This window comes from Artibeus jamaicensis, unplaced genomic scaffold, assembly GCF_021234435.1.
Source record: "Artibeus jamaicensis isolate MK-2021 breed Jamaican fruit bat unplaced genomic scaffold, CSHL_Jam_final contig_793, whole genome shotgun sequence".
Lineage (NCBI taxonomy): Eukaryota > Metazoa > Chordata > Mammalia > Chiroptera > Phyllostomidae > Artibeus > Artibeus jamaicensis.
Window position 1 is genome coordinate 6,648,628 of NW_026521975.1, and position 24,876 is coordinate 6,673,503.

Sequence of the window (24,876 nt, forward strand, 5' to 3'; positions counted from 1 at the left end):
TGATATGACCTGTATTGGAAGTAATCCATAGGAGACCTTAAATTTGCTGGAAGAGCCACAGAAAAAAGTATCAGGTATAAACAGGAAAAATTTATGAATCACTACCAACTACTAGATGCACTTTGGAGTTTTCTAGAATCTTGACTGAGAATCTCAGTTCAGGGCAATAGGGTGTGTTGGGTTTTTTTTTTCATAGACTGTCTTATGAAAGCTAAAGCCCTCAAAATAATAGCTTACCATCAGAATTTTTGAAAAGGCGGCTGATATAAATTTGTTCTAAATCAAAATCCTTTCATACATACATATGCTTGAACAGTATAAAGCAGATAAACTGGTGAAAATTTCTAAGCCAATAAAACATTCCTCTTAGTCCTATCAAAAACAGCACACTTAGTAAGAACGATCAAATTTGTTCAGAGTTATGAAAGTGCCTTCCAAATTATAAACAGCAGAAGCAACTTCTGCTTTTTAAACTTACTTCAAAACTGAAATATGGAATGAACTAACAGAGCTGGGAATTTAGTAAAATAAAAACAGACATCATCATTTTGGGCAAGGAGGGAATTCTGTACAATGATCACATCTATATTTTGGGGGATTAAGTTGCTAAATTTACCTTAAGACATAATATATCAAGTTAATCTTAGGATAAATTTAAGGGAAGATTGGTATGGTAAACTCAATACAGTACTAAAATTTTAGTTTCATAAAGACAGTTCTTACTTTTGGTTTTATCAGATGAAATAACTTATCCGTTGTCAGACATAATTTTAAATACAAAGCATTCCCAAGTTTATTTTGCAAAAAATATTTTTAAAGCTATCATCTCCTACTCATGCAATTCAACCCACCCATCATTCACTCCTTCTTTCAAATCCCTTTATATAGACAATTCAGAACTTATTAAGGCAACTGTAGCTGATTACAATAGCTGCAGTGAGGATTCTCTGAGTTAGCTTGGGCAGTATGGAAACCAAAGCTCGGTCAGCTCAGACTGGCTTAGAAAATACTACAGACTGAGTGGCTTCAACAACAGAAATTCCTTTCCTCATAGTTCTGGAGGCTGGAAGTCCAATCCCATTTCCGGTGAGAGCCTCCTTCCTGGCTTGCAGGTGGTGGTCAACTTCTCACTCTGTGTTCACAAGGCAGAGAGCTCTCTGGCATCTCCTTGTTATAAGGACACTAATCCTTTGGATCATGCCCCACCTTTACGACCTCATTTTACCTTAACTACCTCCTACAGGCTATATTTCTGAATACAGTCACATTTGGGGATAGGGTTGCAACACAGGAATTTCAGGAGGACACAAGTCTTCAACAGTCTCAGACGTCCTTTCACTATGTATTCTGCCTTGAGCAAAGCACTAGGGGAGTCACTGAGGTCCTTTTCATGTATCATCTGTCCCTTTGAGTAATTTCAGTGAACCCACGGGATTGGTCTCTACAGGTAGCATATGGACCCAAGTTTGAACAGGCTTTATGCTTAGCAAGGAAGTCTGGCCTCAAAGTCCTGCTTCTGGGTCCCACCTTATCAGAGGGACTGAGGTAAGGGGAAAGCTTTCCGCAGCATTCTCCCTAGCCTGAGCGTGCACCTGGGAACAGGGGTGTCTCACAAGGCTAGTGCTCCTGGCCCCAGCGTCCCAGAGGCTGCAGCAATAACCCATGAAGATCATCTCGACACCTTAAGGTGAGGGCCCTCATGGTCCTGTGCAAACTGAGAGGAGTCCAAGAATCTTTTCTACTGGGGGAACTGCTCCAACAACCCTGGCTCACAAACCGAAGTCCAACGGCTGCCAGGAAAATACATCTGGTTGGAGCAAAATAAAGTGGTCCAGGACAACACACATTTGGAATGGCTGCTTCCAAATAGATTATAGATAATACTTATAGATCGAGAAAATTAATACGGAAAAGGAAATGCCTTCTCAAAACCAACCACAAAGCATTTGCATTTTATCCAGCAGTAAAAAGAGATTACAAATTTGTCCTATGAATGAAGATGACAAAGACACTTCATCTAGTGTCCTAGATCTCTTCAACTGTGATGCACATTCCTTCTAACACCTCGCCCTTCTCAGACCCAGATGATCCGTGTGACAGCAAGGCATCTGCCTCTCCCTGTTTAAAAACATCCACCCCCTTCTCAAGATGTAAAGGAAACTCACCTGCTTTAGAAAACTTCTGATTAGATCAACTCCAAAAACAAAAACTGGCACTGGCAGCTTTGTGAGATTTCATTTTCAATAACTCTCATCTGCTCCATGTGTTGTTTTGTATATTTTCTACCATCATATTATATTTAGGTTTTTCCCCATTAGAATGTAAGCTAAGGGAGACTGTATGTATCCTTGAGTCTTTCTCTTTTTCACCCTGCAGCAGCACAAACTATGGCAACTGATCAAAAGTGAGCATTCCATAAAAGCTGGTTAAAAACTAAACAGGAAGGCATTTTCTACAGCTTCAGATTGACAAACTGTCACTGGGGGCACCTGGACCCAGGGGACACCCATCTGCACCAGACCTGGAGATTATGCCGCACCTCAATTCTGGAAACTGATCCCTCTGACATGGCCTGACAGGCGTCTCCCCACCCTACCCCAACTACGTTCAGCCACTTAACTCCTCAGACACTGTGCATCTGGATCAGGGTCCATCACAGAGAATCTGAAATTCTGTCTAACAGCTGTTTTGAATCCCTACTACGTGTCAATCTCAAGCTGCCACCACCCTGCTGGAGGTCCTTATGGCAGTTTAAGGGAAGTATTGTAAGGGCCTCAGGCCTTGCACACATATTCTAGTCTGACCTAATCAGATTGTTGCTTCCCCTGAACACTTGCAAACTCTCTTAATCCGCTCCGGACACTTCAGTTCCTTACCATGACCTTCAAAGTCTTTCTTCACAAACTCTGGAAGTTAGACTGCAGAGCTCAAACCCGGAATCTGCCATAAACCTCCAGGCCCTTGGGAATGTCCTCAGCCCTCTGTGCCTCAGCTCTCTGGGACCACTTTAAGAAATCTCAGAGGCAGTAGACATTAAGTGCTTACAGAGGGTCTGGACTTTGCGATAATCCAAGTGTTGGTGTCATTATCACCAATATTTACACCAGTCAGCCTCCACTTGGAGCTCACTATATGCTTCCTCATCTTCCTCAACTTGACTTTAAGGTACCTCTCATTGCCACCTGGGTTCTCCCACCACACTGAGCACCCTGGCAAGCAGGCAGTGTACTCATTTCTGTGTACTCATCAACCTTAGTCCTCAGACCGGCCACCGTGAAGAGGTGGGCCGCCTGTGAGCTGACCTGTGGGGAAGCACTTATCTCCTCAGTCACACGGACACCAGTTTAATTCCACAGAAGTAACAGCAGACAAAACAGATCTTAAGTAGGCCTAGAAGATGTTTGAAAGTCCTCTTTTTCTCCACACCATTATCAAAATACACATGACATTTAATCCAAAGAAATCTTTAGCTCAAGACAGTCTTAAGTAGAAACACAGAACTGCCCGACACCAGATGATGGAATCGCACTGAAACTCTTGACAGAGATTTTCAAATAAAGGAAACACGAACAGCACCACAGCCAACTACTTCTTATTTCTTTAACCTCTCTGATTATAAATATTTTAAAATTTCATGAAATGTTGGTACCAGCCCTAGTGCATTCATTATTTATCATTCTTAAGTAGCTGTGTTTACACTTACATGGGCCAATATACAATTGTGGCTGTATAGGACTACAGACTCCGATCCCAGGTGTCATTCAAGTAAATTAACACCAACAGACATTTGTATTTTCCATTTACACAAAAATTTCACTGCCTTCTATAGTGATCTTATAGTTGTTCACAGATTTAGTAATTCAAAATTCATATTTTATGTGAAGCACCAGGGTTTGAAAAAATGTTAAACATAGATGTATACTCATATGTGAAATTATCTACAAGTAAGCATATATTCCCTTACTGTTGTTATTTTCTGTTTCAGAAAAAAATATTTCAATATATAATCATCATGATTTCACAAAGAGAAAATAACTTAAGGTTCAATTATCTGTAAATAGACATAATATTGTGATACCATAGGAGTGCTAATTTCTCAAGCTCTAAATTTTCAAATAACACCTCCCATTAAAACAAATAAAAGTAAGAAGAAATGCACAAACAATTGACAGATGGCTTTAACTTGGCACTTGTATATTTGTTTGAGGATTATCTTCAAGCTGGTATGTTTACTTTGGGCTTTAATGACGGGCATGTCCAAGTGGGGAAAGGACGTCACTATGAATAATCACTTAGTAAGAGAAAAATGCTTGCTCTGTTTTTCTCAGATGACCCAGGTGTCAAGATTTTGATGAGATGGCGGGGGAGTGGCTCTCTGTCTCTCTGTCTGCCCCTTTGTCATTTGCTGGCCTGTCAGGAGCTAAGCCACTGGAGACAGTTCAGCCCTGGAACTCTGACAGAGCTCAGTTAGCTGATTAACCAGCAACAACAGAAACCAAATCTTTCAGCAAAAGCTCTCAGTCTCTGCTGACCCAGCAAAGCACTGTAGACGACAATGGAAATAGAAATCGCCCATCATAAAACTCCAACCAACCCCGGCATTCCAAGATTTTGCAACGTAAGTTAATGCCATCAATCTGACCTATCTCCTATTGACAATTTACTTGTGCCCCTAAGTGGGACTCGATGTAAATATAATATCAAGAACTCTGAGGAACAGAACACAAGAATGCTGCTCTGAAGTCAAGTGAGTAAGAAACTGAATCAGAGAGGCTTACAGCAGAGAAGTCTTCCTACCGTCGGACACTGACAGGCCAGGAAGACAGTACACTAAGAAGAATAAGCCAGTTATGGAAGGACCAGTGACGCATGATTCTTTTCGTATGAGGCATCTAAAATATTCAAAGGAACAGAATTATACAATAGAAAGGTAGTTATCAGGGGATAGGAGAAGAAGGAAATGGGGGGCTGTTATTCAATGGGTATGAAGTTATGGTTTTAATAAGAGATTCCAGTAGCGGCAAGATGCTGTACAACAGAGGGTCTATAATTGGCAGCGAGGTGCTGTGCACCTGAAAATTTGTTAAGAGGGTAAATCTCAGGTTACGCTTTCTTACTATACTAAAAAAAAAAAAAAAAAAAAAAAAGGTGGGGGGGGACCTCAAAGAGACACAAGGGAACTTTTGGAGGTGATGAATATATTTATCACCTAAATTATATCGATGGTAACATGAGTGCACACTTATTTCCAAACCACCAAACTGTGTATGTTAATTGCGTGCAGTTTTTTGACTACCTCAATAACTTTGGAAAAAAACAAAATGAAATGAAGAAGGCTGCAGCTCGCATGTTGTTGCTAATTGTGACCCCGGTGCTTCCTGTTCAAAGTGGGGGACAGTGAAGCTTCCAAGGCAGAGCAGTCCTTGTGGCTTTCGAAGTCACAGGAGAATGTCGGCTGTCAAAATCAGGACAGGGAAAGCATCGATAATTCAGGAGGTGATAAATGAGGCAAAGCGTAAGATGTATAGATAGGAGAATGGTAAACATAATTTTATTTGAGACCAATTCATGTAAGAGCTACTCTGCATACCCTCAATTAGGTAAGTGTCAACGTTGTTGGGGGAAGTGGAATTCTCTCCTAATCAAAGTCAGCAAGACACTCTCTTGTATTAATGAAATACATTTTGAACTACTTCACAGGCAAAAGAAATAAAAGCATTTTGAATACAAATAGTATCACAAGGCAAGACTTGGGGATATAAATATTCATGACATATTCCACATATTTAATTGGACTCTGTTCTTGACTCTTTCTTGTTTGTTTTACTAGCAGGAAAAGTGCCAAATATTACAAGCCTCTACTTCAGAATTTTGGACCACGATTTGACCTAATATCACCCCATTTCACCTGGCAAGCAGGCTTGTCAAAAATGACATGCACTGATGAATTCATCATTCACAAGAGGGAAAGGGAAAAATACTTAAGTGGCATATCCATGAGCTCTTCTGGCATCTCATACAGGTCCCAGCGTGTTGAAACGAGCAGAGTGGATGGATGGCCGATCACAAAGGCCCCGTTGCCCTAATTCTTAGATTGCTGCCCAAAGAGGAAAGGGCCCCGCCACCTCACGGTCAAGTCTGCACCTGAGCTTTCGCACAGACACACTGGTGTGGGGATCACACTGTCTGAAGGGGACTGCTGCCCTGTGAACCACTTTGAGAACTGTTCAGAAGACAGTCCTACTAGAGAAAAAAGTTACATAACCAAATTTTATAACCCAAAACCAAAATTTCCTAAGAGACTTGTTCCCAATTACGCAGCATATTATTATAGAACAAACCCTACAATTAAATGCTATCTTAGTGGATTTTTCCATTATATAATTGTGCCATAAATACCATCTGCTAATTTTGATTACCTATAGATTTTCTTTTAAACATTATTTTATAATTATAGCTGACATGCTATATTATATTAGTTCTAGGTATACAACATAATAATTAGACATACATATACCTTACAAAGTGATCCCTCCAATAAGGTGAGCACCCATCTGGCACCATACATAGCACAACAGTATTCGCTATATTCCTTATATACAGCAGGTTTTTCTTAAAGAAGAGCTTCTTGTATTCTCAGTCTCATACTAAAATATCTGCCTACATCTTATCACGTGCACCATATCTTCCTACCAAGTTATTTGGCTAGCTCAGGACACAAATGACATTGTCAACAGGTTAATTTACTTTTCCATTTCTCACCTGAAGAAGTTTCACACATAAGCAGTGATATAGCTTTTAGCTAGTGGGGAAATAGAAATCCCTAATAATTAAAAAGATGATCTTGTAGAGTGATTGCTATAAATTATTTCCTACAAAAATCACTGAAGATGAAAACAGTCCCACCTAGAAAGCAATTCCTTTTTCTACTTCCGATTTATAGTCCAACATCTCCAACATGCCAGTCTTTACAATGGTTAACAGAAAGCTATTTTTTATATGCTATAAAATCTGCATCAGTCTAATTTTCATCCTAGAGAAATACTGGTAAGACCTGTGGGTGAAAGAACATTTTCATAACTTTGGGCTTTTGGAAATTGCTTTTATTCAACATGGTGCTCAAGAACCTTTACATTTAAATGCATTCATGTTTTTAACAATAAGGTCAGTTAGGACCAAATAAAATTGCTGTTATCATTCAAATAATAGCGTTCATTTTAGAGCTAAACAAACAAAAAAATACCCGTCTTAAAATGAATTCTACCTTAATTGCATTTAATCAACAAATGGGCAAACACATGCTAAGCCGTAGTACAAACAATCCAAGGATAAGTTTACACCTTGACAAGTTAATAATACTCTCTGGAATAAAATGTCAAAGGAGGAAGCTGACTTATAACTAAACATGCATGATGCTGAGAAATCACATCATGAAAGGAACTAAAGAAAAGTTTTATTTTTGCAAGTGTATGATTGGATCCCTCCCAATATGGAGGCCAACTAAAACACAATCTGTGGTACAATTCTAATTAGTGTGTCGGAACTCTGTTTTGATATAATTTTTGCACGCGGTCCACAGGCTGAAAGATACCACACACAAAATAAATAATGTTTGAGACTTCCTATTATTATTCATTATGCCTCATTAACGTAAAAAGCTAAGCCAGTTCTTTTCTATACCAGGTACTCCAAAGGTAGGACTGATACACAGGTTTGAGACGCAGTCTGAGTCATAGCTTCAGAGTCCACAAAATGGGTATGAGATTGCATTCGCTGTGGGAAGGATATACTCTCCATGTGTCAAAATGCTGGGCAGTTCGTTCGTTCAGCAGGGCAATGTGTTGATTTCCTTTTACATTTTGGTCGTATAAGTATCTTGCTACAAATTAATCTCTCAACTGCTCCCCTTTCTTGATAAGGCTATGATTACAAACTGAAGGGGAACATAGAAATCATCAAGTCTTTGCAAAACCTTAGCTATAAAAACCTTACAGTGAAATTTAAATAGTAGACACACAAACAAAACAAAGCCTGTACCAGAATAGCCAACAACTAGGACTAAGTTAAACTAATTATGTTTTTCACATAACAAAACACTATTAAGTTTTTTAAAATCATATTTTATATTACTCTTTGACACAGCAACTGTTTATAATCTTTTCACTTCACATATTGTGAACAGTCTAACCCTCTTCCAGTAATATGTATTTGAACTGAAACACATCTAGATTTAAACAATTGCTACAGTGAGCAATGAACTGTTTTCTTTCTTCTTGCTTATCTGCATTTTCTAATTTTTTCTACAATAAATATAAATCACTCTTCGAGTTAGAAAAATAAACCCAAAAAGTTTTTTGAAAAATTCATTGTACCCTCTCTGCCTTCTTCATTTGACTCTTTTTATTTCTATGGCACCACAGTGGTTTTATACAGTTTATCTTTGAATCTATCCTGAAAGACAGAAGTCTAAACACACCCGAGAAAATAAATGATGTCTCCTGGAGCCCTTCATGTGCGTATCCAGTGGAAATCCCTGCTGTGGTGTTTTCCTTTCACTCCAGCTCCTGCCCAGGGATATGAGGCCATAAATCACGCCTGCTAATGTGGCGGTGCTGGGCCCGAGAACATCACCTGTGTCTGCAGGGAGGCGTGGTGGGGCCACCACCACCTTCCTCACAGCGAGGCGCCTGGTGATTCTTTCATGACTCTTCCTGACAATACGCAGTAACTTTTCAAATTTGGGGATGTCCTAACCTAAAGAGGTCAATATCCCTCCCTCTTGTCCCAAAAATAGCTTCGAAGAAAAATAAAAATGGGACAACGTGAGAGAAGATAGTTTCTTTTTAATATTTTATGTATTTATTTTTAGAGAGGGTAAGGGAGGGAGAAAGAGAGGGAGGGGAACATCAACGTGTGGTTGCCTGTAGGATGCCCCCTACTGGGGACCTGACTTGAGGTCTGGGTCCCCAGCTGGGGGCGTGCAAGAGACAACCAGTCGATGTTTTTCTCCCTCTCTTTCTCCCTCCCTCCCCTCTCTCTAAAAATAAATAAAATTTAAAAAGAAAGCAAAAGCTTTTGTTAGAAGCTGCAAGTATGTGACTATGCATTGACTGATGTACACAACGGCATGATTTAAGAGCCCTGATATTCAGATCTAGGATAAAAGGCTAATGCGTCCATTACTACTAGCTGAAGCCATGTGTAAGATGACATGATTTTTCTAGGGCCTTTATTTCCTCATTTCTGAAAACAAAGACATCACTTATCAAGAGACTGCTATTTCTAACCTCCATATAAATAATTTGCTTATACGGTTTGGTCTTTCTCAAAGCCCTTTTGCTATAAAACCATACCTAGTATGCTATCAAAGGTTTCTGGTGACTCAGAGGAAATGGTACAGTCTGTCCACTGGGACATGGGGAAGACCAGGAGTGAGGAGATGCACAGGCTAGGGGACTGTGACTAATTCAGTTTACACATTTTGAATTTCAGGTCCCCAGAGAATGTCAGTGTGAAAAAGTCCCAGATGTAGATGGATGTGCAGATCTAAAGGCTCAAGAAAGGGGTCCTGCTGGACTGGGGAAGTCATCTATTCTCAACCCTGCATACTCATGAGTGTCAAGAAGGGGGTTTCTAAAATTCCTAGAGTTCTGAGTTAATTGTTCTAAAACAGGGCTTGGGAATCAGAATCCTTTCTGTTTGTTTCCTTTCAACAAAGATCTCATTCAAATGAGTGAAACTGTCATTCAACATTTCAGTTGTTTTCATTCAATAATCCTTTCATTTGAATGGGTAAATTCTTTTATTCATTTGTTTATGTTTTTAAGATGAAGTTCACATGACATTAACCAATGTAAAGAATAACAATTTGGTGGCATTTAGTATATCACAGTGTTGTGTAATCGTCACCTCTATCTAGTTCCAAAACATTTTCATCATCTCCACAAGGAAACCCTGTACCCATTAAACAGTTGCTCCTCCTGACCTGGCTGGTGTGGCTCAGTGGATTGAGCACCAACCTGTGACCTTAAGGGTCGCCAGTTTGATTCCCAGTCAGGGCACATGCCTGGGTTGTGGGCCAGGTCCCCAGTAGGGGACGTGCAAGAGGCAACCACACATTGATGTTCCTCTCCCTCTCTTTCTCCCTCCCTTCCCTTCTCTAAAAAGAAATAAATAAAACAAAATATTTTTTTAATTAAAAAAAATAAACAGCTGCTCCTCATTCCTTTTCCCCCTAACTCCTGGAAACCACTAATCTGCTTTCTGTCTATATGTATTTGCTATTCTGCATATTTCATATGAACAGAATCATATTATATGTGGTCTTATTTACACATTGACTTCTTTCAGGAGGTGTCTCTTTGAGGCTCATTCGTATTGTAGCAGGTTTCGGTGTCTCATTCATTTTTTATGACTGAACAATACTCCAGTGTATAAATATTCCCATTTGTTTGTCCACTCGTCTGCCAGCGGGCACTTGCATTGTTTCCTCCTTTTGACTGTGTGGTTTGTGCTGCTATGAACACACACATACAAGGATTTATTTGATTACTTGTTTTTAATGCTTGGGTATATATATATATGAGTGGAATTTCTAGGTCATACAGTCATTCTATATTTAACTTTTTGTGGGGAAAAACTATATAAAGTTTTCCAGATGATTTGATGTGAATCTGGTGTTTAGAATCACTATTGTTGAAGATGAACGAGGTCACAAGAATAAATGAAATGTACTATGAAGAAGGTAGGGAGTGGGAATATTGCAGGGTCAAAGGCAAAACCTCTAAAAAAACACATTTAAAAGCTGCCAGCAAAAGAACCCATGAGGGAGGCACACGACTAGGGAGAGGTGCCCCAGAAACAGAGGAGAATCCGAAAGGGAACCGCCGATACCAACGCTGAGGCAGAATCAAGAGAGAAACTGGGAGTCTGCCGCATATGGCAAGATGGAAGCTCTTGGAGACTCGGGGTCCTCCAGCTTCACTGAGGGCCTGGTTTTAGGAGTTGGGGCTTACATGAGATGCATAGAAGTAGGGAAGAGGCAAGTACTGTACTATACTCTTATTCATTATTTGCTCTTAAAAGGCAAAGACCATGTCTGTCTCTCTATTCTCCCGTGACACCTAAGGAACATACAATGCAAGTTTCAAGCCCACAGTAAAAATCATATTGGACCTACCCATTTATACCTCATCAAATACTATGTCAATGCCATTGCCAGACGGAGCAATAAAGTGCAGGCGAGCGCTGGCTGGTAACTGTTCTGCCGACCACATTATGATCTTCTAGGATTTTAACTACATGGAAAATATTTGGGTATAACAATGTATAATTAGCAAAATTATATCATTCTAATCTCAGGAAAAATAGTTAACAAATTCTTACATTTTTCCTCTTTTTGCTGCCTAAAATATTGTTTTAATTTAAAAGTAGTTATCCATTCTTACACATGTACCAGTCTCTGAATCAATACTGATGGGAGACAATGTGTCATGATTTCACTGAAAAATTATTTTCTGAAATAAAAAATTTTCTTTTATAATTAAAGAGTAACTTGTACAACTATACATTTTAAAGATGAAAAGTGAGAGTTATGGTCAGCTTTATGTTTGAAGTCACATAGTAACTTTAACTGAAGTTTAAGTTCTCAATGAATAGTAAGCACATCTGAAGTGCATGCATGCTTTTTTTTTTTTTTTTAAGTGTGTGTTGATTTTTTTTTCAATCTTAAGTGTGAAACCAGCCAAGAAATGTCTCCTGGAGCGGCAAAGTGCGCCATCCTAGATTCCTTTTCTCAATTAGTGCTTCTATTTTGTAGACAGTAACAGTATTTAATTTGAAATTTCCTCTTTCTGTGCCAGCTCCAGTTGGAAGCCCTTCCTGTGAAGGCCTTAAGTGTACAGCTGTATGTGACACACACCACACTCAGAGCAGCCAGAGGACGGAGGGAAAGATGTTTTTCTTTAGTATCAAGCACCTGGCAAGAAAAGCAAACGCAGAGCCTGGACGGCATTCCTGCCTCTCCCCTGGGAGTCCAGACAGACTCGTTTTGATTTCCCTTTGAAAAACCTTGAGGTTAGAGCACATTTGTTCTGATTTACAGTTTACCAGACTTTTCTGTGTTGTTTCTTGTTGTTGCTGCTGCTGCTGCTGCTGCTTGTTTCTGCTCACCGACAAGTCAGGGTGAGGCCCCTTTACCGACGTGGCAGTTGGCAGGGAAAGTGACTCCTGGCTCTGGGAGGGACAGTGACAACCTCGAGTGCTGAGGACATCATGTAAGTCAGGTACCACCTATGCAGCAACTCCACAACGTAGACACAAAGAGGAAAGTATGAGGAAAAAGTACCTCCCCTCCACTCTTTCTGCTCTTCCTGCCATTTGCTTGTCCCTGATCTCACCTGCCCAGATGGAATCATGGGAAGAAAGCACAGTGTCAGTTGCTCATACAAGAGAGCTTGTTACACATGACACAGGGACAAAAGACAAAACTGATTAAATGGATTTCAAAAGTAAAGTATTTTTGCTGCAAATATTACTATCAATAAAGTAAAAACACAACCTATAGAATGGGAGGAAATATTTGTAAATCATATTTTCTGATTAGATACTTGGATCCAGAGTATATAAGGGACTCTTACAACTCAATCATTAAAAAAATTAACTGATTTTTTTTTTGAAATGTACAAAGGATGCAAATTTCTCCAAAGAAGGAAAATGGGCCATAAGCATAGGAAAAGATGCTCAACATCATTAACCATCAGGGAAATGCAAATCAAAACCACAGTGAACTTCCACTTCTCACCCACTGGGCTAATCAATTAAAGAGATGTATTTTAACAAGTGTCAGCTGAATGAAGATAAACTGGAACACACAGCTGGTGGGGACATACAGAAGTGCAGCCACTTGGGGAACCAATATGACAGTTCCTCGAATGGTGAAACACAGGGTTACAACCCGACCCCGCACTTCCTCTCTGAGGTATATACCCAAGAGAAATGAAAACATATGTCCACACAAAAACCTGTAATGAATCTTCATAGCAACATGTAATAGTCAAAAGCATAAATGATCCAAAGGTTAATCAAAATGGATAAATAACATGCGGTATATCCATGCAATGGAGTATTATTGAGTATAAAAAGGAATGAAATACTGGTACATCCCACAACCTGAATGAACCTTGAAAATATTATGCTAAGTTAAAGAAATCAATCAGAAAAGATCACATCTTATATGATTGCACTTATACAAAGTCATAAATAGGTAAATCTATAGAGAGGAGAAAGCAGATTAGCAGTTGTTCAGTTGTTGGGGGACTGGGGTTGGAGGGTAGAGGAGTATGAGGATTAACTGATAATGGATAAGAGGGTTTTTTCTTGGGATGATTAAAATATACCAAAATTGGTTGCAGTGATGGTTACAAAACCCTGTGAATATATTAAATGCTATTGAACTATACACTTTGGGTAAATTGTATAGTATGTGAATAGTATCTCAAGTTGTTTAAAAAGAGGGAGGAAGGCCATCATAAAACCAGGAGTATGGCATTTCATTTCCAGATGCTCTGGTCAGTCCCCACTGTCCTGGGTCCCTCAGAGCTGCACACATTCCTGACGTAAAGGGAACACAGAGTTCCTGTTCATTGTCTCAGAAACATCTGAGTTTGTTCCTTGCCCCCGCACATTCTACAGCCACGGGCACAAAAGTGACATGCCTTTCCATCCTGGAGGCTCCCAGAGTCAACCACTCCAGCTCTCCTGGGCCTCTGGGGGGCATGTTCCAAATTAAGAAAAGGGATGAGGACAGCAGAATAAACTGATAGAGAACTATCATTATGTGAACAGACGTAAACGGTTCTGGGTGGAGGGTGTATTTGTGAGGAAATGAGAACAGGTTCTTTGGTCTCATGTAGGAACCAGTGGCGGGTGGGGGTTGGTGAGGAGACCTCACAGAGACAACCGTCCGGAACCCAGGCAGTGGGCTTTCCCTCCAACTGCTGGGATCCCAAACGGGCAGTGTCATGAGAAGCAAGGGCAGAGGGAAAAGGAGGCAGAGCAGGTAATGCCTTTGCGGCCTTCTAAGGCAGAAACGGCGAGGCCATCTTGTCAATGTGACCACTGGTTATTCTAAGGTGACCTTGCCTGAACCCTCACGATGCGTCCTTAAAGCATTAATGCAGTGAGGAAGTTAAAAACATTCTGATAACCAGCTTCTGAGAAAATAACATAGAAAACTAAGTTTAATAGAGTATAAAAAGTATATAAACATAACATATAAGAGCACACACAAATGAGATTATTAATCTGGTAATTTTCAGAGAGCATTTAACCCCATACCAGGTACTGTTTAAGCACAGTGCGTTCAGAAATCAAAAGCTCTCCTCTCACCTTTCAAGTTGTGTACTGAAATTTTGGGGTGGTACCACTCAGCTCTTTTTTAAAAAAATACATTTTATTGATTATTCTGCCTGACTTTCAAATCTCTGTCATGAATGTACCTCATATAGCCGGGAGTCAACAGGATGTGACAAAGCCCACCTTGAAAACCATCCTGATTTCATGAAAAGCCAACAAAGCCTTCTAGTTGGACCGGAACACAAAAACTGCCCTAGCAGGGACCCAACCAATGCTTCTTGTTGACTGAAAAGAAATACCCACTGTACATCAGAAAGAAAGGCACCAAAATCGCACAGGTCTTGGAAGTGGAGCTCAGCCATCCAGAAGCAAGGAACCAAGTAGATCGTAGGACCCATCTACCTCCCCACACCAGCTGAGGCAGTTTTTCCAGTTTATCCCCCAGTGTGTCTATGATTGGAGGCTCTGGTTCTTCTCTCGCCTTCTCAGAAGACAACAAACAAAACAGAAACGTAAACACCACCAACTGCCTTCCACAGAATCTGTGAGTGGACAGTTAAATTCTCATTTGTGTTTTGCCTTCTTTATGCATTTGTACCCGTAGAATTCCCATGCATCAATCTCTTTTCTACAAACACAGGACACAGACACGTCAGAATATGAGTCTCACACAGCCTGCGCGGGCCTACCTGCAGCATATGACGGCTTTGCACGAGAGCGCCAAGTCTAGGAAGCTCCTTCGCACTTCAAAGGACAGCGCATACTTGAGGGTGTGGCCGTCGATGATAAGGGCCATGTCGTTCTCCTTGCCCAACAAATTTCCAAGGTCTGTGCAGTGCTGAGTGATGGCTGCCCTCGTTGCCTGAAACAAAGTTGGGGAAGTAGTCACATTTTTGTGTGTTTGGTTTTAATATATCAAAACCAAAACAGAAATCAAAAGTAAGTTCCTGGAACTGAGAACATGCCCATTCTAATGTAAAATATATGTAATGTAATATATGTAATATATATAATGTAAACAGACTTCAACTTGGTATATTTATTATTAAAATGTCATTGGACTGCTTGCTAGGTCTGTTTCATTAAAGAAAACCTCCGCATAGTGACAGTTGCATTTGACATTTATAATAACCATCCTGGGCCTGGCTGGCATAGCTCAGTGGATTGAGCGCTGGCCTGAGAACCAGAGTATCGCGGTTCGATTCCCAGTCAGGGCACATGCCTGGGTTGCAGGCCAGTTCCCAGCAGCAGACGCATGAGAGGCAACCATACACTGATATTTCTCTCCCACTCTTTCTCCTTCCCTTCCCCTCTCTCGAAAAATAAATAAATAAAATATTTTTTAAAAAATTAAAAAAAAATAATCATCCTGGCTGCAGCTGCAGCTGATATAGAGCATCCAAATTCTGCTCTATTGGAACTTTAATTGCTAAGGTCTTTACAACTATCTTTCTCTTCCCTCCTTTATACTGTTGTAATGCATGCATATTCTTCTTGGTGCCCCTAGAAACTCCGCACAAAAGATGTGCTTTTTGGGAAAATAAATATTGCTGGTTTAAATAGCAAATGTTTCTCAGTTTGCACAAGGTAATCTTTAAGCCATCCAGGGGATATTAGTGTATATAAAAATAACATGAAAGATTAATTTATAAAATTTGCTGAGATCTTCAGACTAAACCATTTCTTTCTTTGGATCATCAGAGGAAGAGAAAAACTGATTATTTTTTCACATTACAGAAAGTATCTCATCAAATTAAACTACCAATAACTTTTAACACATTACTACCAGCCTAAAAAAGTGCCTTGGTGTGACATCTATTATCAGATGAAATTAAAGCATAGAATCATTCTTAAGATTTTTAAAAAAATGATGTTCTGATCTTCCCAGTGAATTTATGACTATGAATAGGATATCTGGTTCAAATATAAGAATGCAATTTTTGGCTTATAATAAAAAATCTGGTTTAAGTTAATCAGGGAAGCACTACAGTCTGCTGAAATTGTTTTGTCTGGACAACTATCCTTTGACTGCTAAGTTACATATACATGTAATTTATCATATAATAACATAAATTACAGTCAAAGAAATAAGCTGAATGAACAGGAATCCTTCCACCCCTTATTAAACTGAGGATCAGCTACCATCACAAAGTAAGAAACAGACTGTATTATCTTTCCGCTCAGTTTTCACGCTCAGCAAGGACACTTGGCAACATCGGAAAGGTGTACGTAAGGCATGGCTGTGTCTGGAGCCGCTGTTCTGTGGTCAGATAGTCCCAACTCTCCACTAATTACCTCTGTGACCTTGGGCAACATATCTAACCTCATTAAATGATCATTTTCTCACACAAAAAGTGGAGCTTGGAAAATTCATTCGATAGCTCTTCTCTTGTGAACTGGGCTTGACACACAGTGTATACTCAACAATGCTCATTCTTCCTGCACTGCTGCTTATTCATTAAGGGTTCCCTGTATCAAGAGTACATTATTGACAAAGCCGCATCTGTCAATGGAATAATGGAATAATTGATAGAATAGTGTTCTGAGAATAAAAGTTAAATTGACTTTTACTAAAAATAAAAATACAGGAAACTTCACACTTCTTATTCTTGAGTAATTCTAAATCTCAAGCAAAACATCTATGTTAACCTTACCTGTGCCAACAGCCTGACCTTTCAAATTTGTGTAGAGAGAAGAAACTCTACCCACTTAGGGAAATCCCAGCTCGGCAGCCAGACTGTGTCCACCAAGGAACTCAGAGAGGTCTGGGCAATTCTGGAGGGTGTGCCTGCCAGGGGTCAATGTGTGGCAGAGAGAAGATCCTCCTGGGAAATTGGGATGAGTCGAGGTATACAGTTTTGATCCTTGGATGATGTGTCCATGCTGTCTCAGGGGCAGAGGCTAGTCCAATGACTTTACTCCTACCAGCCTCCCCATCTACTTTTGAAGGAAAAGGCTGAAGAATACAGATCTGAGATGTGGTAGTCACTGGCTGTGGCTTTGTTTAAAAGGGGGCATAGTACCCATGGAGCTATGTAGAGACAGTAATATTATGAAGGGTACTTTCTCTACTCGGGTTATTTCCGGGGCATGCGTGAGGACACACTGGACACCAATGGCGCATCTCCCTCCATTGGAGGAGGAGTAGGCTGGTCCCCAGTTTTGGCGGCTGAGCACCCGTCAGTGTGTAAGGCCCAGGTCATGAGCAGGGAGGGTGCCACCAGAATGAGCCTCAGCACTGGGAACACAAATGGCAGAAATGTGGCAACAAAATGATGTTCCTGTGACATTCGTCATCTTCCCCTCCCCCAAACTAATTGTACAGGAAGGGCCTGAAAGGAAGCAGGAGTTTTAACAGCGGCAGGTGGGGACAGAGAGGATATGTGTCCAGTGCACATCGACTCCTGGCAGGCATACCCTCCAGAGAGGCTCTCTGCCTGAGAATCTCTTCCTACGCCACAGCCTGCCATGACCTGGGGAACGGGTGACACCGAACTGAACTGCTTTCAAGGTGAACCATTAAAAATGCTGTGTATTTGAATATTTATATTCCTTCCAAAGTTCATACTGAAAGCCCAAACCCCAGTGTGAGAATAATTGGAGGTGGGTGTCTCTGGGAGGTGATTGTTTCATGGGGGTGGAGCTCCCACACTCCAATTATTGTCCTTTAAGAAAGACCAGAGAGCTTCTTCCCTCTCTTCCTTTCTCCACTCTACTTTTCATCTCCCCCTCCAGACACATGAGGATGTGAGTCGAACCCATTATAGTCAGCCAACCAAGACACAGTTATCAGTTATCAGAGTACCTCCTGTGCTCCCGTGGTGACATAAATAAATAAATATATAAATAAATATTCTAATACCAAGAACACATGTTCTATGTTATCTGCCCCATAAATATTACAATGCACACCATTAAGAATAAAATAATGAAAACCTAACATTCTGCTAATGGATGGATCCTAGATATCACCACCATCATATCCGAGCCTGCTGTGGCTCATTTTAGTGGTTGGCTATTACACTAAAGTATAAATTCCATGAAGGCAGAAACTCCCTTGGCCTATAATCATGCTAACCCATACATAGTAGGTGCACAATTAATAAGTTGACTTCATAATGAAGTGACATGTCTAAATTATTAAACATGCATGGTATTGTTTCTAAGACATCGTTTATGGATCTTGGAGGCGGGTATTCGACCTCCTGGTACACCTTGCATTACAATTTCCTTAAAAATATTCAGCTCTCAGTCTTTCTTACCCCTTGTCTCCTGCCCTTTTTGTTTTCAACTTTTCCTGCTCCTAATCTCCCTTCTCTCCTATTTTCCATCTTGTTCTTCCCTCTCTGTAGCTGTTCAGAATCACACCTTTGTCTTTGAAATTGAAAACCTTTCCTACTGCTAAAACTCCTCCAGAGCCATCCTTCTAACGCCTCGTCTCAGGCCTCTACTTTGGTTTTAATTCCCAGGCTTTCAATGCCCACTCAGCAATAATCTTTGATCAAACCCAGACTAGCTGGGTTCACCACACACGTGTGGCAGAATATAGGTCCCTTCTGTGCAGTTCTCAAGCAGGCCAATTGAAGGTATTACTATCACAAACAGTTCCTTATTCTCAAATGGACTATGATTCAAAAGTCTATTTGTAAGTTAGTTATTGGGCACTTAGAATCCATTTTCCCAAAGGGACGATGTTACAAATTGCGGTTGGATCCCAGAGCTTGTTAATGCCTATTTAGCTTAGTCGCTAAAATTATACTGCAGTCTCTTATTTTAATAAAAAACCAATTACTACAAGTTACAATGGACTTAGCTGTTACGAGGGGCATAGGGAGTTGGGGCTGGGGGTTTCATTCCCAGAAGATATGGAACAGTCCAAAATCTTTCATTACAATTTGCCTTTTAGGCATAATATGAAAATATATATTTCCAGCTTTCCATGCATGCTCAACAATTTTACCTTCCTTCACAATTAAAAACACACACACAATTTAGTGCCAAAAGTGAGGGACTGTGACTATAGGCTGACCCCTTAGCCATGCCAACAGCTTGCCTTTTTCCCACTTGCACTGTATTGTGAACCTACACTTCTTATCATTAAGGTTGGCACTTGCTTTTTCGCTTTCCATTTTTAAAATACAGTGATCTAAACATCATACACAGTGCTATCCTGTGATCTCAGGAAATGGTTGTCCATCTGCTGATTAAGATGAGGTTCATAGGTCGGGCCCTGAAGTAAAGGTGAAGTGCAACCAGCCCAACTCATGAGCAGATGGGATCTGAAAGGTGGTTGGTTCTGTTCACCACATTTTAGGTTTAATACACAAACCAGGAAAAACGGCAGTGTCTGGAACATGAATGCATTTCCATCAATATGCAAACAGCAGGAATCTTTCCTCAAAATTAAATAGTTGCAGCACCACTGAAATTCGCTAAGGCAGGTAATCCTCTGCCTCTCTGTGAGCTTGGCAGCGTCATAAGGAATTTCTTAGACGCCATGGTAGCAGCAGCTGCCTGGGCCCTCACTTTGATGTTCTGCAAATTCCAATGGGCTCAGGGCTGATGATGCTGAAAACCAGGATGGTTCAAGTTTCAGGAGCAGCAATTGAACCAAATCATGCTTAGCCTTCAAGTTGAAGAGTAAACTCCCTTCTCCTGAATTAACCTTGGGCTAGTGAGTATCTAGTGGTATTGCTCATCCCCAAGACCACGTGTTCAGAATGGTTTTGTTTTTTTCCCACTCCATTTGTCTACTTTTCTGATGCATCTTTTCTCACCACCGCACTCTCCCAGGGTTCTTCAGATCATTCCCATTGCCCAGTATCTCATACCAGGTACAGCTGCATTCACCATATCCCCAACTCTTTCATTTTCCCCCTACCATTTTCATTTCCAGTATAATCACATTTCTTTCTTGACAGCATTAAGATTCTCAAAACTTTTGCATCTATGAATCTTAATGGGTGTAACTGTGAAACTTAAGACAAAGAACAAATCCAGCAAAACCATTATAGGATAATAACAAAGGTCAGGGCTAAAATCAAGATACGTAACTGTTGTACATGGTCTGCACCGCCAGCTGCCGATGCCAGCAGAGCCAGTGGCCTTTTGCTCTGGATGCTGAATTGCTGATTTAGAGATATCTATAGATTCAGGAGTCCCAGGTAATGCCAGAAAAGAGATCATTAGATATCTATAGACATCTCTAAATTTAGAGTTCATTAGTAGACCAGAGACATCTCTGTAAAATGTGCAACATTTCAATGATTTCCTATAATACTAATAATTTCCAGGCAGATGACTTGATATCTCACAGACATTAAGCAGACATTCTCAAAAGACAACGTGGCCTCTTGCTTACAAGCATGCAGGCACCTGCCTGGCTCCCTCAGGTCACCTTTCACCTCCACCTCCACCAGGCATTACTCTGACCTGGCTATCTCTACTTCCCCCCAAATATTTCAATTTCCAATTAAAAAATCTCATCTTCTCACAGTGAAACAACCCCCAATTTACTGAATTCACACCAGCATGTAAGCTTCTACAGAAGTTTTCTTTGTTTCTTTTTGGTTTTGGTTAATCAGCTTCTGAGTTATAATTCACATAAAGTTCAGACATTCTAAGTGTACAATTCAGTGAGTTTTGCCAAAGGTACGGTCACGCAATCTCTTCCACATTCAAGACACAAAACACTTCCATCACCCAAAAGCCTTCCCTCCTGCCGTGCTGTAGGCAATCCCCACCCCCTCGCAATCATCGTCTACTTCTGTCACTATAGCTTTGTCCTTTCTAGAATGCCATCTAAATGGAAGCACATTTATAGTCCTTTCTGTCCGGCCTATCCATTCAGACTAACACTTTGAGATTTTTCCAGTGCCACTGCATACATCAGTGGTTTATTCCTTTTTGTTTCTGAGTAGTATTCCAATCTATGAACATACCATAATTTGTTTATCCATTCACCTATTAGCACACATTTGTCTTGTTTCCAGTTTTAGGATACTGTGAATAATTCTACTGTAAATATTTCTACCCTAGTCTTTGTGTGGACATACATTTTTATTTCTCTTGGACAGATACATAAAATTAAGACTGCTCTGTCATTTCAGCTATTCAGATACATACAGAGCAAGTATATGCATAACTGTATAGAAACTATGAGACTGTTTTCCAAAGTGGTTGTTGCATCACGCCTTGTTCTCACCAGTCCTGTCTGAGAGTTCTAGCTACTGCTGTCCTTGCCAACACTTGTATCATCATTATTTTATATTTTAGCCATTCTCGTGGATCTGTACTGTTAGATTTAGTGGTTCTAATTTGCATTTCCAAATTGATACAGGGTGCAGCCAGGGGGGACCCCAAAAAACAGATTTGGAATGGTGTCCAGAATTCAAAGTGTATAGGAATATTGGGGAGACATATAAGATGTCCTCACTCCCCGCCCAGGGGGAAGAAACGAATGGAGCCAGGCCATTGAGAGCTGTTTTGCATAGCAACAGTTTTGCAGCTAACCTCTGGAATGATTATTTAACATATCTATAACCTTTAACTGGTTTCATAGATATGTTAAATAGCTGTGGCCAAGTTTGGAGCCAGGGAGAAGGTAGTGGACTGGGACTCAGGAGGATGTAACTAAGGTCTGCACTCCTGAGTGAGAAGGCCTGTGTGAGAGCTTGGAAAAGACTGGCTCCAGGACACGAAGGGTCCCCGCTTGGCCAGATGGGAGAGAGCCACGCGGTTTCAGCAGAGTGAGGACCCCCTCTAGGTGAGGTGAAAGAGGGAGCCACGTGGTTTTGGCAGGGTGCAGACCCCCTCTTTCCCAGGTGAAAGGGAAGAACCACGCAGCTTTGCCAGAATGGAGATCCCTGCAGCCAGGTGAAGAAGAAAGCCACATGCTTTTGGTGGAGTGCGGACTCCTGCAGCTTTGGTAGAAGAGGCCCACGTGGCTTTGGGGTGCCCCCTTTGGCCGCGGGGCCTGAAAAGCAAGAGACTTTGACTGCAACTGGGTACAAAGGACTCTTGCCAGTGGACCATGAGAGGGTACCACAGTACTTTGGATTAACTCGAGATCCTGCACAGTGACACAGCTGACGGTGCCAGCAGCCTGCAATACAGACGTATGCTCTTTTCCTGATTTACGGTACCCGGAGTTGGGACAGTGGGAGAAGGGAGCGCTGTGTGGGTGTAGGTGTATACCCTAAAGGACTTTGATATTTTAGTGGTGGCATTAGGCCTGAATAGCATTAAATAAACATTTTGTTTCCTTTTCACAAATCTCTGGCATTAAGAGATGTCTTTCCAATTGGCGGCGGACAGAAGGGCCCAGTAGATTTTAGTATTTTGTTTTTGGGAGGGGCCCCAGTTGTATAGCAGTTTTGGGCATCCCTAAGTGGGCCAAATATTGTATTGCCCCTCCCTCGGACCTCTTGTTCGGTAACAAAATGACTAATGTCTTTTAATGATTAATAAAGTTAATTTGAATTTGTTTGTTGGGATTTTAAGATATACAACTAAATGAAGTGGAATAATTCAAATGGTACAGGGGCATTTTAGTGTAGGGCAGTCACACCTGCTGACAGAGGCTGGCCCCCAGAACCTCTCTCCAGGGGGGGCTGGGATACCTTATTTTTCAGTTTCTTCTTTTTACATCTCATACCTCTAAAAGATCTACATTTTCCTGAAAAGGAGCCCCAGGTAATGCCAGAAAAGAGATTCAGGAAGTGGATGAATGAAAAAAAACCAGGCAGCTGCTGCTAATGAATAAGTATCATTTATTAAAAGGAAACTATTTGTTCACTTAGGCTTCAGAGCCTAGAAAGTTTATAAACAATCAATCACCACTACTTATGGAAAAAAATTTTTGACTAACAATTGTGACAAAGCTCAAATCATTGAGGTTAAAAATTCTCTTGAAAATATGTACATTTTTTTACTTCTCAAAGAATATCAAATGCAAACCTAATGTGCTTCATTTATTTTCTTTCAAAAGACAAGATTTCAATTTTAGTGCTAGGAATCATTTTACATGCTAAGCAAATAAATTCTTGAATAGCTGTGAAGAATAAGATCTCAAAAAATTAATATGCCTAAAAAAGTATTTGCAATTTGAACCTTGATTATGAAGCCTTTTTGCAACTTTTTAGACTATGGAATTCTTCTTATAGTAGATAATCCTTTAGTATAAGAGATGATTTCAAAGTTGGACCCTCCTTCAGGAAGAATGTGAAATCAGCACTTGTGAGCCATCATTCAGCTGTGTATAGAACAACCCTCCGTAATCCCATGGAACAGTGGCTTGTCACACATTCGTCCAAACTAAATCCCTGAAAGTCATTGTATACTTTGGGGACCCAACACATCACTGCCACACTTAATATCATCACATTAACTAGTAACAATTTTACTATGAACACGATGACCTTAGCTTAATTAACTTCCTGATTTTCAGAGATTTAAACTTTAAACTTTTATTAACATATCAAAAATTTAGGCATTACACTTACTATTTCTAAAGTCTTCTTGATTTTTGAAGGAATTATGAAGTGTCCAAACCAAACACAATGGTAAATTTAGAAAGAAACTAGAGTGGAAAATAATTTCTAGACAAAGTCTGCAGAGTTTTTAATGAACTATATATGTGATTAAGTTGGTATGTTAGGCAAACATTAGTGAAGAAACACAGGGCGCTATGAATCTCACACAAAAAGGTAAAATAGCAATTGTACACTGACGATCTACATTTGCTTCACAGCGACAAATGCTAGTAGCTGTTCTGTCAACATGGGAAGCCACCATAAGCAGCCCCAAATCATTTCAATTCTTGAGCTACTTATTTGCTATATGACCAAACCAGTTTCTCAAAAAACATATGCTAACTTTTGAAATAAACCTCACAGATGCCATGTAAGAAAATAAACATAATCTTAAGTCGTTAATTTTCTGATTTTCTGACCTTGAGGATTTAAACTTTTGACTTTAATATTTTTGATAATACAGCCACTGCATTTACTACTTCTAAAGTCTTCTTGACTCTGAGAGGAATTTCAATGTACCCAGATCATGTGTGGACTTGTGCAAACAAGAAAGATGGTAAGAAATTTCCGAAAGAGAAATACTGAATGCAGATCTTACACAAAAAATTCCCAATGCATGTGTGGCAGCTGCAGGCTGTGCAAACAGGCAGTGAAGGCTGGAGCCGCGTGAAGAAAATAGGACGTGGGTTCACATCAAGCACCTACTAAAGCAAAAGCTTGGACACAAAGGGCTGAGACTGGCTGTCACTCACAGGCTCCCAGGCTGCAGCTGAGTGACCACAGGTCCGGATCTAAAAGAGCCAATCAGTGGATCTTTTTAATATTCCTTGAATGAGTAGAGTTGGGGGCTGGGGGGGGGGGCAGAGAGAGTTACGTAAGAGGAAAGAACAGCTGTACACAAATTCTCTGCTTTTTAAGGAACATGCCTCTTGTTTCCATGGGGCACTGTTCATACTTACAACTAGGAATACTTTCCAAATGTAGTCTC

At 40.4% G+C, this 24,876-nt stretch overlaps 1 protein-coding gene across 2 annotated transcripts in view; it reads right to left on the reverse strand.

The window, feature by feature from the left end:
• The window catches only part of ATP8A2 (ATPase phospholipid transporting 8A2), a 580,506-nt gene that overhangs the window by 264,407 nt on the left and 291,223 nt on the right, over positions 1 to 24,876 (reverse strand). For both annotated transcript variants that reach the window (XM_053672924.1, XM_053672925.1), the window contains exon 25: positions 15,045 to 15,217. In XM_053672924.1, coding sequence (XP_053528899.1) covers positions 15,045 to 15,217 — 173 coding nt within the window. The remainder of the gene's footprint in view (positions 1 to 15,044; positions 15,218 to 24,876) is intronic.